Source organism: Ursus maritimus, unplaced genomic scaffold, assembly GCF_017311325.1.
Source record: "Ursus maritimus isolate PB19 unplaced genomic scaffold, ASM1731132v1 scaffold_7, whole genome shotgun sequence".
Classification (NCBI taxonomy): Eukaryota; Metazoa; Chordata; class Mammalia; order Carnivora; family Ursidae; genus Ursus; species Ursus maritimus.
Window position 1 is genome coordinate 53022660 of NW_024426885.1, and position 15293 is coordinate 53037952.

General features: G+C 36.5%; 1 protein-coding gene across 3 annotated transcripts in view; it reads left to right on the forward strand.

Moving 5' to 3' along the window:
• Positions 1-15293, forward strand: part of MICU1 (mitochondrial calcium uptake 1) — a 234519-nt gene that overhangs the window by 121895 nt on the left and 97331 nt on the right. For 2 of the 3 annotated variants that reach the window (XM_008696021.2, XM_008696022.2), the window contains exon 6: positions 3702-3816. The exons of the other annotated variant lie outside the window; for it this stretch is intronic. In XM_008696021.2, coding sequence (XP_008694243.1) covers positions 3702-3816 — 115 coding nt within the window. The remainder of the gene's footprint in view (positions 1-3701; positions 3817-15293) is intronic. 3 annotated transcript variants of the gene reach the window in all.

Below are 15293 nucleotides of genomic sequence, written 5' to 3' on the forward strand. Positions count from 1 at the left end.
TTTTTTTTTAATTTATTTATTTGACAGAGATAGAGACAGCCAGAGAGAGGGGGAACACAAGCAGGGGAAGTGGGAGAGGAAGAAGCAGGCTCACAGCAGAGGAGCCCGATGTGGGGCTCGATCCCAGAACACCGGGATCACGCCCTGAGCTGAAGGCAGACGCTTAACCACTGTGCCACCCAGGCACCCCGTTTTTTTGGTTTTTTAGAAGATCTTTATGTAATAGCATGAGCAGGGCAAGGGAGAGGGAGAAGCAGACTCCCCGCTGAGCAGGGAGCCCAACGCAGAGCTGATCCCAGGACCCTGAGATCATGACCTGAGCCAAAGGCAGCCTCTTAATGGACTGAACCACCCAGGAGCCCCAGCTATAATTTTTTTTAAAAAGGAAGATAGTGTTGATGACAGTGTAGAGAAATTGGGACCTTTGTACATTGGTAGTAGTAATGTAAAATGGTGCAGCCACTGTGAGAAACACTTTGGCCATTCCTCAAAAACTTCAACATAGAGTTATGGTATGACCCAGCAGTTCTACTCCTAGGCACATACCCAAAAGAACTGAAAGCAGACAGTGAAATAAATACTTGCACATGAATGTTCACAGTAGCTCTGTTCTCAATAGCCAAAGCTCAAAACAACCCAAGTAGCCTTTAATGGATGAATGGATAAACACAAATTGTGGTATGTATACAATGGAATATTATTTGGTGATTAAAAGGAATGAAGTACTAATTGATGCTCAACATGGATGATCCTAGAAAACATGTTATGTGAAAGAAGCAAAACCTAAAGGACCACATATTGTATGGTTAAAATGGTGAATTTATGTTACATAGTTTTTACTACGATCAAAAATAATAATAAACCTCCAAAGGAAAAAATAAAGAAGGGCCAAAAAAGCCGTTTTGGGATTACAGAGATTGAAGAGACGTGACAACTAATGCCACTTATGATTGTGGATTTCATCTTGGGCTGGGGTGAAAATAGTTAAAAAGGAAATTACTGGATTTAAATTTAAATTTAACTAAATTTAAAAGACTGGATTAGATAATAGTATGTATCAGTATTAAATATCCTGGTTTTATTAAATTTATGCTATGGTATTTAAAAGAATGTCTTTGTTCATAGGAAGTATATAGTGAAATATTTAAATGTGAAGGGACATGTGTATTAAACTTTCAGAGGTATAAAAGAATATGTATATAAAATGATAAAGCAACTAAGGTAGTATGTAAACTATTGGTGAATGTGGGTAAAAAGTATATGAGGAAAGGTATATGATGATTTCTTATATTGATCTTTCTGCTTTTCTGAGTTTGAAATTATATCAGAATTAAAAGTTACCAACAGAATTAATCTTTTTTTCATCTTTGGAACAGCAGCATAGTCCAGATGATTGTTAGAAAAAAATACTGTTAGATATGCTTCTTTGTCTTAGCTGCCACTTTTCACTCTGTCTCTAAGACGTGTGTGTTTCTCAACTTCTGGATCCCTGGATCCAGGGATTCTGGAAGCTGGCTTATAGCAATCTCTCTGTACAATCATTACATAATTAATGCAAAGTACTCAGCTTTTATACATATTTATTGTTCTAGCTAGTAATGTTATGCCTTCGGGAGCCTATTCTCATTTTATGTATTCTTTTTATTTACATACTTTATTTTTGCGGTATCTTGTATAATGTAAAAAATGTAAACATTTGTTTCCCTTTTTTGAGAAACTAAAATGTTAACTTCCCAGCGAAAGGCTTTGCTGCTCTAGTTCTCTTCCAGTAGTGTTTGTTTGTTTGTTTGTTTGTTTGTTTGTTTGTTTTTGGTCTGAAATTTGTGTTCAGTATCTTGGTAGAAGATCAAGTGTGATACGAGATCTAACCTAAATTTGAACACATTGGACTATGTGCTCATTTTTGTTGTCAGTTCAAAGAAGTAATCTCTAAATGCTGTCAAACAGGACCATGCTTTCTGTCCACCACAGATGAGTCCTTTCCTAACTAGAACATGCCATCAGAACCTCACTGCTTTGTTAGCATTGAACTGTGGACTTTTTACCTGTCTATGCTGACCATTTCATACGAATAAGCAAATACCCAATAGAGGCTATTTTGGATAGGTTTATTAAGAAGACCGTGATGATTCATTTGGTACTTGTATTTTCAATTGGTTAACTAGTTTTCTTTCTTTTGTGATGTATGATGGGATCCTCACTAGACAGAGGTAACCTATTGGATAGCTGTATACTTGGATGCTGGTGTGGTGGTGCTTGTTGGTTTAGTTTTCATGATACTCCTCCTGAGGTTATGCTTGCAATGCTGCTGCTTATTTTATGCTTGCATGACATTATTACTTTGATTGCTCTTTGTTGGTTTGGGTTTTTAAAACCTCCTGTTTCTATTTTTGGTACCCAGAATAATTTCTTAACTATCTTTAGTTGGTCCAGAACTTATGGAAATTAGTTCCAAGTCTAACTCTTTGGTGGATCCTTTTCAGTTTTTGAAAATATCTTCAATGTCAACCACTAAGTTTATCATTTGGCTAGAAATTCAGAAAACAGGGTAGCTTTGCTTAAACATGCAGGAGAAGACCACTTGCCAGACAGGCCATTACTAAGGCTAAGCATTAACTCTTTGTGAGTTTTACAGATTAAAGAAAATTAATATATACTTAGAATAAAATCTAAGTTTTAGAGGAGTTTCATCAAATAGCTGAAACTTAGGAGCCTCCAGCAAAATATCAATAAATACAACTAAATTAAATCATGCCTCAATCTTAGCATGCATGTCTGATTTGCTATTATCTCTCAGAGGTGCTGTTTGCTCTGCAAACTGTCCTACATTCCAAACCTAAGATTCTTGGGGGTCAAAAGGTAAAAATTAAAATTAGTATTTCAGAAATTAGTTTTCTGAGCATTTGTGTGGTCCTTGAAAATAGCTGCTTACCTCTTCATTTCTGATCACTAGTAGTATAGTTTTTCTTGGGCAATTAGCTGACTTCATTTGGGCAAATTGTACCGATCTCATTTTTTTTGTTTTTGTTTTTGGTTTTTCTACTTTATGTGTCTCTATAGAAAAAGGTGGATTGTTTTTATTTTTATTTTTTTGAAGTTTTTATTTTAATTCCAGTATAGTTAACATACTGTGTTATATTAGTTTCAGGTATAAAAGATAGTCATTCAACAATTCAGGTGGATTTTTTGTTTTGTTTTGTTTTTTAATAATATTTTTTATTATATTAGTCACCATACAGTACATCCCTAGTTTTTGATGTAAAGTTCCATGATTCATTAGTTGCGTATAACACCCAGTGCACCATGCAATATGTGACCTCCTTACTACCCATCACCAGCCTATCCCATTCAGGTGGATTGTTTTTAAACCCGAGAAACAAAACCAGTCCTGAAGTGGGCCAGTATATGTCAAATAGCAGGAGTTCATAAAACTGAAATTATTTTCTAGTGTTCATATTAAGCCAGTGTTGAGTGTTCATATTAAGCCAGTGTTGAAACAAACAAACAAAATCATCTTTTGTCTTGTAATTTTAATCATCTTGAAAACTGTAAAGGATCCATTAATTTGGAATGGCCATCAGAGAATTGCTTATGATAAATAACATAAAACTGTCACATAAATGGTAATTCATCTCTAACTTTCTATGTTCTCATTCTGCTATGTCTGCTTTTTATCTTTTGGTGGGACCCATTTATAATAGAAAATAGCCCAGGAACGAGAAAAATTTGCTGATGAAGGCAGTATATTTTATACCCTTGGAGAATGTGGACTCATATCCTTTTCGGACTACATTTTCCTCACAACTGTTCTTTCTAGTAAGTATAAACTTTTCTTTTTATTCGTTTATAGGGAGCATACAGGACTATTTAAAAAGTTGATTGGAGGGGGAAACAGGACATGTTTGTAAAGTTAATGAATTATAAGTTTCATATAATTTCATTTGTTTGAATTCTGTGTAACTTGTGTATAGAAGCACCTGAGAAAGAGGAAGAAAAATAAAGTATCAAGGTAAAGTTAAGAAAAAAATGACTGTGAGGGGCGCTTGGGTGGCAGAGCGGTTGAGCATCTGCCTTCGGCTCAGGGCGTGATCCCAGCAATCTGGGATCAAGCCCCACATCAGGCTCTTCCGCTATGAGCCTGCTTCTTCCTCTCCCACTCCTCCCGCTTGTGTTCCCTCTCTCGCTCTCTGTCTCTATCTTTGTCAAATAAATAAATAAAATCTTAAAAAAAAAAAGAAAAGAAAAGAAAAAAACGACTGTGAAGTTAAATCTAAGTGTTTGAAGCCCTGTATTCTGTGAAAATAGATTATACGTTGCCTGGTCCTATAGCCTTTATTAATGTTTCTACTTCCCCATTAAAAAATTTATTGATTTATCATCTTTTCACTAAAGAAGAAAATTGGCTCAGTTTTTCTAATTGTGTTGCATATTCACGTTTGAGTCTTAGAGCATTACTCCTTAAAACACAAAATTCTAGCTTGACTCATTTAAAGCACTGATGAATTGATGAGCTTTTTAAGCTAAACAATTTGGTTGGTAAGTATGCTACTCGACATGTTTTTTTTTCTAACCATTCAGAAAAAACAAACCAAAAGATTGTATGTTTCTAGCTTTCTGTTTATAGGTTATTAAAATCTACCTAACTTAGGGCTTAGTTAAGTGTCTGCCTGCTGTTTGGGTTAGGTTCTGGGATGGAGCCCTGCAATCGGCTCCTTGCTCTGCGGGGAGCCTGCTTCTCTCTCTCCCTCTGCCGGCTGCTTCCCTTGCTTGTACACATGCTCTCTCTCTCTCCAATAAATAAATAAAATCATTTAAAAAATCTACCAAAATTGAACCAAAGAGATCTGATTTGTAAGTTTGAAAGAGGTGATCTGAAATTTTTTTCATGTGTGACATATCAAACAAAAATAACTATTCTTCCTTCCCTTCTCTAGGCTAGTCATCTAGAAAGATAAAACTTTAAGGTAGTTTTTAATAAATGACATACAGGATACACAGTTCCTGCTGTAGCTCTGACCACTCTTACCCTTCTTCCCTCCATTGACAGAAAAATGAAGAAATATAGGCTAATATGCTTTACCACAACTGTCTTTGGGATACCAAAGTGTCTGAATAAATTTATGTGGTGGACCAGTGCTCTAACAATGTAGATATATATCGATTTGTTATGATGATCCAAAATAGTGAACTAAATAAAAGAACATTTATGTTCTTGAGTATTGTTAAAGTTAAGTTGTTATTTTGGTTTTCCAAAATAGGTAGGGCATGGTTTTCCAAAATAGACTTCAGCTCAAATCCTGGCCCCACCACTTCTTGGCTTTGTGATTAGGGGCAAGTTAGTGAACTTATTCATCTGTTCTGTTTATAAAATGAAGGTGGCAATAATACCAAACCCAAATTATTTATTTGGGATTATGAGATCATGAATATAAAGTACTTAGTTCAGTGCCTAGTATTTAGTAGGTGTACAGTCTGCCTGGGTTTTTATTCTTGATATCCTGTCACAGAATGCCATTTCATATCTGATTTTAAAGATCCATAAATCTTGTGTTAAAAAAAAACACCAGCAGAATTGGTAGGAGGTTTTAAGCCTTTTTTGTGACTTTGAATAGAATTTGCATTCAATAGGCATGATGTGGCAGAAAGAGTACTGCATTAAATGAAGAGACCAACTTAGAGAACTGTACTGATATATATACCATATATAATGGCAGTAGTCCCTGTAAATGTTTGTTGAGCTGAAATGAGATTTTAATTGTATCCACTACTCAGTCCTGTTACCTTCATATCTTTCAAAGTATCAGAAGGACCATAGAGCAGAACCTTCAGATTACCGGGGACACTGTAACCGCTTTAATGCAACCATTTTAGAGTAGGTAAAAAGCACACTGACCCTTAAATTCTGGAAACCACTCTAAGTAGCTTTACTGGTCCAGACACCTTTACCTCTTGATGGTCAGCTCCTAGCTTAAACATGGTAGGTGATTTACAGAAAGTGCTTAGTATTACAATGTCACATACAGGTGACCCTTGAACAACTCTGAGGTCAGGAGTGCTGACACTCCCTCTTCACCCCCACAGTTGAAAATCTGTATATAACTATTGATTCCCCCGAAACTAACTACTAATAGCCTACTGTTGACTGGAAACCTTACCGATAACATAAATTCAATTAGCACGTATTTTGTATATGTATTATATACCGTATTCTTACAATAAAGTAAGCTAGAAAAGAAAATGTTATTAATATAATCATAAGGAAGAGAAAATACATTTATAGTACTGTACCATATTAAAAAAATTTCACATATAAGTGGACCCCCCCAGTTCAAGTCTGTGTTGTTCAAGGGTCACCTGTACTTTCTATATGGTCAGGAATGAAAAAAATATAATAGGATATGAGTTTGAGATTTTCTCTTTGTATCAGTGGTTTTAAGCATTTTGCTTAAAATATGCCTCTCGTGTTTCTTAACCTTAGCACTATTGACGTTGGAGGCAGGTTAATATTTTGCTGTGGGGGCTGTCCTGTGCGTTTTAAGAGGTTTAGCAACATTACAGGTTTCTACCCACTAGATTCCAGTAGCACACCCATTCCCCTCTCTCAGCTGTGACAATCAAAAATGTTTTCAGGATTGCAAAATACCGCCTGGGGATTAAGAATGGGAAGGAATCATCCCTGGTTGAGAGCCATTACCCTAGTTTGGGGGCAGAGTTTTTTGTTTCATTTGTGTTATTATGAGCCTTGATGTAGTGTTCATGTTTCCCATCTTGGAGTTCTTTAACTTTCTGGATCTATGGGTTTATAGTTTTCATCCAATTTGGAAAAAATTCTGGCATTATTTCTTGAGATACTTTTTTTTCTCTTTCTTCTCCTTTGGGGACTTCAGTTACACATATATTTTCCTCACATCAACCTTACAATGTTTGTACTATTACTATCTTCATTTTACAGGTGAGGAAATTGAGGCATACAGAGGGTTACATACAAAACGTTTGCTCCAAGTCCCAGAGTAAGTAGATGATTTAGGGTTTGAACCCAGGCCGACTGCAGCATCTAGGCTCCTGTTGATTGGCTTTACATCTGTGGTCACATGTTTAGCAATGATAAGCCATTAACTTACATAGGGCCTCTTCTCTCTCTCAGGCTGGCTGTGGGAAGGTTGATCATAAACTCTCCTGTAGATAACTGGCAGTTCAAGCATTCTTGTAATCTGACTGTTGCACATTGTATTGTCCACTTATCCAGCAAACCATGGGGGAAATGTGTCACAGGAATTACACTGAGATCATTTCTTTCCCATGTCCTAGCTTGCTGCTAGGATGATAGGAAATGAGGCTCTCAGTGGATCATCTTCCTTGTGGTTAACAAGATTTCATTACAATGTAGATATATTAAGTGGTTCCCAAATCATCCTGCAGGAGAGAAAGCAATTCTTTAAACACTAGAAGATTTGCCAAGGAGTGGTTTGGGACAAGGAGACGTGCATTAACATATTCATTAATCTAGTACTCTGGTGGACAACAGGCACTGTCCTGATGATTTCCAACAGAAAACCAGCAGAGCAATGTAAAACAGCATTACCCAGGGGCGCCTGGGTGGCTCAGTCATTAAGCGTCTGCCTTCATCTCAGGGCGTGATCCCAGAGTTCTGGGATCGAGCCCCACATCAGACTCCTCCGCTGGAAGCCTTCTTCTCCCTCTCCCACTCCCCCTGCTTGTGTTCCCTCTCTCACTGGCTGTCTCTATCTCTGTCAAATGAATAAATAAAATCTTAAAAAAAAACAAAACAAAACAGCATTACCCAGACAATGCAAGACTGTCATTAAGTAGCTTGGGTTTTTTTCCAAAATTGATAGACTCAGTAGTGTTCAAGAAATTGCCATCATTTTAAAGAATATGAACTCCCTGCCTAAATGGATTGACATTTGGGACCTCCACATACTTTAAAAGCTCTACCATGTTGTCTGTAATAAAATTTGACAGCTATATATAGCAAATCATTCATTTCCTTTCTCAATTTATAATTACTCCTCCTAAAAATAAAAGCATGAAAGCTGCTCTTCTGAGGTGCTTGACTGGCTTAGCCAGTGAGGCATGTAGCTGTTCATCTTGGGGTCATGATTTCGAGCCCCACACTGGACATAGAACTTAATTTAAAAGAAAAAAAAAAGTAGGCAATGATGTAAAATAAAACTGGTTACCCTTATTTAAAAAAAAAGAAATAAAGAAAGCGGCTTTTCTTTAAAAAGCATGTTATATAAATATTTAAAAGGCATGTTGTTGTAATTTCACCCATTAAATAGAGTCAGTTCTTCTTATTTAAACTTTTTAGAAGTTTGATTTTTAGCTAAACAGGAGTATCTTGGATATACACCAAGAATAACAACCAATTTGACAGCAATATCTTGTGCTTATAATCAGCAGTGACATGAATTTCACAGTCTTCTCTGTATGTGCTTTGGATAATGGGGGCCCGTTTTGGCCAATCTGAAAATTTTTAAACACCTTTAAAAGTTTTAAACACTGTCACACACACACACACGCACTTATACATACATACCTCCTAAACCCCTTTCCTGCTTTATTTTTTCTCCTTGGTACTTACCAGTATTTATCATTCTATATAATTGGTTTCTTTTTCTTATTTATGATTACCTAGAATACAAGTTGCATGACAATCATCACAGGTTTATAATGATATTCGCTACAAATTTGTAATGGTATTCAGTATAGATATATCTATTCTATATAAAGCATTGAGGTAGAGTAACAAAAGAATATAAGATTTTTTTCAATTTTCTCCAAAAGGAAGTTTAGCGAATGTAAGACTCGGCTTTGCTGTTTATACCCTAAATTGAAAACATTTCTTGTACCTGTTGTCTTTAGTCTGCAGCCAGTACCAATGGAATGAGGAAAACATGTTTTTAAATTAATCAATTTCCACACAAGCGTGGCTTCTTATAATTTAGAATTCAGGTATTTGTATCCCTCCTTTATTCCTAATTCATACATTCTGTTGCTTTATGACATATCTCTGTGATCAGGTTTGATGAGTTAACTTGAAGAATTTTCTACATGAGCCTTAGCATCTGCATTAAGTAGAATATTAAGCATTTAATAAATACTTATTAATAAAATAAATCCAGATTTATTCTAAGCAAGATAAAGAAATTGTTAATAATTACTATTATTAAATAATTTCCAAAAAGCCTCTGATCCTTAAAGTAGGTTAATAAGAATTAAATGGGAATGTTGAAGCATGATTATTAATGGCTTAATTCTCTGTACTTACCAACTGCAACATTAGCTGATGGTCTTAAATCTTACAATAGAAGTCAGAGATTTTTCTCATAACTAGGTACAGAGAAAGGTCATCCAGATTTATCTAGAATGCTACACAGCATTTATTGATTTGTATCTTTCTTGCTAATGCTGAGATTCATTAGGTAATGATGGTATGACTTAGGATCTGGATCTTAGCCACTGACAATTATGAAATATTTATTTTTGTGCTCTTTGTCTCCATATGTGTTCTAACTGAAGTTGTTAGCCCTGTGGCCTAATAACATGAAAACAATTCTAGATAACTTAAGGAAGGAATAATAAAACAATCATAAAAGTTGACTATTAAGGATCTTCCTTACTACCTACTATTAATCTTTGAAAAGCCATCAGAAAAATCAAAAGCAAAAAATGCTACGGCATGTTCAGTACCTAGGAACAGACCTAATCAAAGTCAGGCATAATTCAGTGTATTCTGATTTTGATTCCCTCTTTCAATTTTGAGGAATCAGTGGAGAAATTGAATTAAGTGATTTTCACTATAGCAGGATTTGACATACTGACAGTTAAACCACATTCTCATTGTGATGCTTATTTCTCACAAACCTTTTAGAAATTGCAACAGCATTCAAGTGAAAGTTTATATTTTATTTCTCTTGCACATGACTTGGAAATAGTGGTGCTGGTCAATACCATTCCATCTAATAAAAATGTTACAGAAGTTATAGATGAAAATGTTTTTCAGCCTGAGTGATCTGTTGAAAAATTCGGGCAAGGCAGCATACTGAGATATATCAACAGGTTTAAGGCAGTTACAAATCTTTTTATTAGGACATTGGAGTTGGGGAAGTTACAGAAAAAATTTGGTTTAGCTAGTAATCTGCGTAAGTTTTTTATGTCTAGGATTATCTACCATTGCTAAACTGACATTATGAGGAGTAAGACAAAGCAGATAAAAGGCTGATCTTATTCTATGTTATTTCTCTGTAAGGGATGCTTCGAATTTTAGAAATACCATTTGCATGTTCTAAAGCCAAAAGTATTTCATTGTGCTTATTACCAGTAACTTCTTTCTCTGGCATTACCTGTTCTCAAGGTTAATTTGTTGATTTTATAATCAGCTTTATCAAAACAATAAAATAATGCTTTTAAATGTATCAAATATTTATGATGCTAAATTCATTTTGAGCCAGTTGTATCTGAGAACACAATGCCATTTCAGTAACCCCGCTGTTAGAAAAAGTTGAAGCATTTTCTTTTTTTTTTTTAAGATTTTATTTATTTATTTTGACAGAGAGAGAGAGAAAGAGAGCACACTCTGGCACAAGCAGGGGGAGGGGCAGAGGCAGAGGGAAAAGCAGGCTCCCTGCTGAGCAAAGAGGGCAATGCGGGACTCGACCTCAGGACCCTGGGATCATGACCTGAGCCAAAGGCAGATGCTTAACTGACTGAGCCACCCAGGAGTCCCAAAAGTTGAAGCATTTTCATCTTTGTATCAACAATCACATAAGAATTTTAGCTCAGATGAGCAAGAAATAAATGGTGTTTGTGTTTAACTCTCTTAGATCTGCTTATGACTATATGAGAAGATTAAAATGTTTTTCTTTAACTGCAAAAGGAAGTTAATATTTTGGGAACAATTGCTTGAGATTTCTTCTGAGGGGTCACAAGGATAAGAGGAGAACAGAGACTGAAGAAGCAAGTGTGGCTTATAACAAAAATAAGATTGAAACGTATTTTGACTGTATCTTGAGGATTTCATAATTTTACACTTTAAGGGAACTTATTTGCCTTTTCATACTTGTGTTTTATTTGAATTGATCCATTTTCATTTTTTGAAAATTCTAATAAAATTCTAATATTGATTTAAAATGTACAGAAATCTGTTTAAGGGCACGTGATGTCTGTAGCTCTCTTCTTTCCGGAAAAATAGTCAAGCTAGGGCTGTGTTCTAAAGTAGAGGGTATAAATCAGGTAGTCTGGAGTGTTTTATGTATGCTCACCGGGCTGATGCTGCCACCACAGTTATGTCTGCATACACTTTGTCCTCTCTTGAATGGCCACAGCTGCTTTTACAGGGAGTCAGTTCTCTATGATACCTGAGATTCAGGTAGCAACTCCAGAAGAGAGAAGAGAGGAGGTCTCTCCTGGTTCTACTTCTCTGCTCCTTAGGCCCTTAGGGAGGAAAGCCTAATAGGGAAAGCATTTGGTAAACCCAAAGGCTTCCCTCTTTCTTAGGCTGCATTTGTCAATGGGATAAAATTCATGGCGCAAGAAAAATAAAACACAAAAAATAGGCTGAATTCTCTGCTTTCAAGAAGATGCCCTCACCTATAAAATTATTTCTTTTTCTCCCTTCCTTCTTCAGATCAAAACTACCTTTCTCTTAGCATACCTCTATTAGGATTTTGTGTTTTTTAAAAACAAACATTAGAATTAAAAAAAAATTACATTGAATTGTGAATTGTTACAGCTCCAGAGATATTTGCAGGAAAATGCTTATTATTCAAAAGAATATCTAATTAATGAAAGTTTAGACAATGGAAATGATATCACTAAATAATATCTTGAAGTAGGAGCTATGGCTGATGGTTTTGTGTCCCCAAAGTACCTAACCCTGTATCCTAATACTGTTCATTCTAAAAATATTTGAATGAAAGGATATTTGGGATGTGGCTTCTCTGAGTCCCTTTAAGTGGAAAGCAGACCCAGCCACCCATCCAGCTCCATACCCTTGATTACAGTTTGAGATTGACCTCAGTGTACCTTTTTACTACAGTCTTTCTTTTTTCCCTAGAACAGATCATAGAAACTTTTCCAGATTTCAGCCTCTTATAATTCTTCCATCCTGTCTTCCTCAAGCTCCATCCTGTCCTGTTTTTGTTCTGTTGATAGTTGGGATGGCTCTATAAGAATTCAGTCCTTAATAATTGATGATGTTTAAAGATCTTTATTTATGGTCCATGAGCCCCACTTTTTTGCATTGTTTGTCTCTTAGAAGTTGGACTGTAATCAAAGGTATCTGTCCACCTGTATAGCTGACCTTTCCCTAAAACCACAACTTAATGGTGTTTGGTTATGCTTAGGCTTCATTCTGTGTTACAGTTTTACAAAATGCTTATTTGTTGTGCTCGGGAATTTGAGGGTACACAAGGGAAATCAAGGCAGGAATATTGGTTGTCATGGAATAGTTTGCTTAATCACTACCCCCCCCTTTTTTTAAGATTTTGTTTATTTGACAGAGAGTGCAAGCAGGGGGAAGGGCAGAGGGAGAGAGAGAAGCAGGCTCCCCGCTGAGCAGGCAGGTGGATGTGGGGCTCCATCCCAGGACCCTGGGATTATGACCTGAGTTGAAGGCAGATGCTTAGCCAACTGAGCCACCCAGGCATCCCAATCACTACCCCTTCTGAAGAAGATACTCAACACAGTATCTGGCACATAATAGGTGGCACATATTTGTTGGCTAAATAAGTATCTAAGAATTTTTCTGAATATTTTGTATACATACTAAAATTTTATATTGCTGCAAGTACCGTTAGCAATCCTCCCTAGTATTTAAAACTGTTTGAAAATAATAACTGTTCTCTATGAATATAAACATGATGAAATCTAGAAAATGAATTAGAATAGCTAAAATTTTCTATTTGGACACTAAACTGAAAAAACAAATAACTTTTGGGTGAATGCCAAACCAAGTCACGTGTAAAGAGGCTCCTTCAAATTAACGTGAATTAAATATCAAATATCCAATTTCTTTATTAAAGCAGCTAATTCTAAGCATCTATGTATTAAGTTGCATCTTGGCATAAGCTGTCACTTTGGCTATTATTGAGCATATAGAGTGGACTAAAGCCACATAGAATGAAATGAAAGTCAAGCAGGTAATTTTTTAAAAGTTTTTATTTTTAAGTAATGTCTACACCCAGCGTGGGGCTTGAACTTACAACCCCGAGATTAAGAGTCGCATGCTTGGGGCGCCTGGGCGGCGCAGTCGTTGGGCGTCTGCCTCCAGCTCAGGGCGTGATCCTGGCATTCTGGGATCGAGCCCCGCATCAGGCTCCTCTGCTAGGAGCCTGCTTCTTCCTCTCTCACTCCCCCTGCTTGTGTTCCCTCTCTTGCTGGCTGTCTCTATCTCAAATAAATAAATAAAATCTTTAAAAAAAAAAAAAAAAAGAGTCTCATGCTTTACCAACTGAGCCAGCCAGGCACCCTCGTAGATGATTATTTTTAAAGATATTTCAAGACAGGAGTGGGGATCTATCACATAGCATATATAATTTGGGCATAAAAATAGTAATATGCATTTGAAGAAAATATATTCCTAAAGTAAAGCATGACCTTAATCAAGGGTAAAGCACTGGCATGCCTTTCAGAATCTTGCTACCAGGAACTCTTGGGGAATCCAAGCTTTTTGACATCTCTGGCATTGAATACTCTCTTGTAACACAACTGTCAAGTAACAGTGTAAGGAAGAGCAATTTAAATGAAAGACTGTTTCTGGCAGCTCTCAGAAGGTCATCCAGTAACAGGCTGAGATATCACTCGAAGACAGGTTATGTACTATGAACTAGAAACATAGCTATTTCTTCTCTTCACATGTGAAATTATAAATCTTCTTTTTTGAGAATCAGGCCTGAAATGTATTTTCTAGAAAAATGTAAATGGTGGAAAAGCAATAATTAGAAGGAATAAGTCTGTACAGCTGAAGTCTTGCTAAAGGAATTCAGATAATTTTCACAATCTTACGAATTTTTTAAATGCGGGGTCTTGACATGTAGTGTTCCGTATTCTTAAAAAAAAAAAAATCTTGCCAGTTGACATTAAATAACTAAATCACACTGAGATGCAATAAAGAACAAAGTGTTCTCTTTATAGCCATTGCAGAGTCTGTATATAATGATGGTAAACTCATGTAGTTTCCTTCATTGTTTTAGGATTTCCAAATAAAAACCAGACAAAGTAAATGTGAATTTAAGTCTGTTTAAGAATATACATTACATTTCTAAGGGGCGCCTGCGTAGCACAGTCGTTAGGCGGCTGCCTTCAGCTCAGGGCGTGATCCTGGTGTTCCAGGATCAAGTCCCATATCGGGCTTCTCCGCTGGGAGCCTGCTTCTTCCTCTCCCACTCCCCCTGCTTGTGTTCCCTCTCTCGCTGGCTGTCTCTCTCTGTCAAAATAAATAAATAAAATCTTAAAAAAAAAAAAAATAGACGGCTCAGGGCGTGATCCCGGCGTTCTTGGATCGAGCCCCACATCAGGCTCCTCTGCTATGAGCCTGCTTCTTCCTCTCCCACTCCCCCTGCTTGTGTTCCCTCTCTCGCTGGCTGTCTCTCTCTCTGTATCAAATAAATAAATAAAATCTTTAAAATATATATATATATACATTACATTTCTAAATGTTTTTTCATTATGGTCAGAATTTATTGGGCACCTGGGTGGCTCAGTCAGTTAAGTGTTCAACTCTTGATCTCAGCTCAGGTCTTTTTTTTTTTTTTTTTTAATTTTTTTTTTATTATAGTATGTTAGTCACCATACAGTACATCCCTGTCAGCTCAGGTCTTGATCTCAGTATCATGAGTTCAAGCCCCATGTTTGGGCTCCATGCTGGGTATGGAGCGTACTTTAAAAAAAAATTTTTTTTTTATAAGAGTAAAAACATGGGTCTTCTAATCAGATCCTTCGAGTAAGTGCTGCCAGGAATAGCAACTTAACTCCTGCCCCCTACCCCCTGTAGTCATGGTGTCCTGGCTATACTGTGACTGACTGTAGACCAGTAAATCACAGACACTATGGGTTTGTCTAGGAGCTATACAAGGTATAGGCATCATGGCTGTACCTTGCATCTTGGGCAGCTTTATCCTCCATCTGCCCTACAATTAGACTAGCTTAGACTTGAGCTTAGTCCTCAAAACTACTTGAGGTGAATGAATTTTTCCTGAACTGAGATCACTCTCAAAGGTGAAGCCCTTTAGACCTCTGAGAAACTGGGGTAAAGATTAGGGTTGATAACT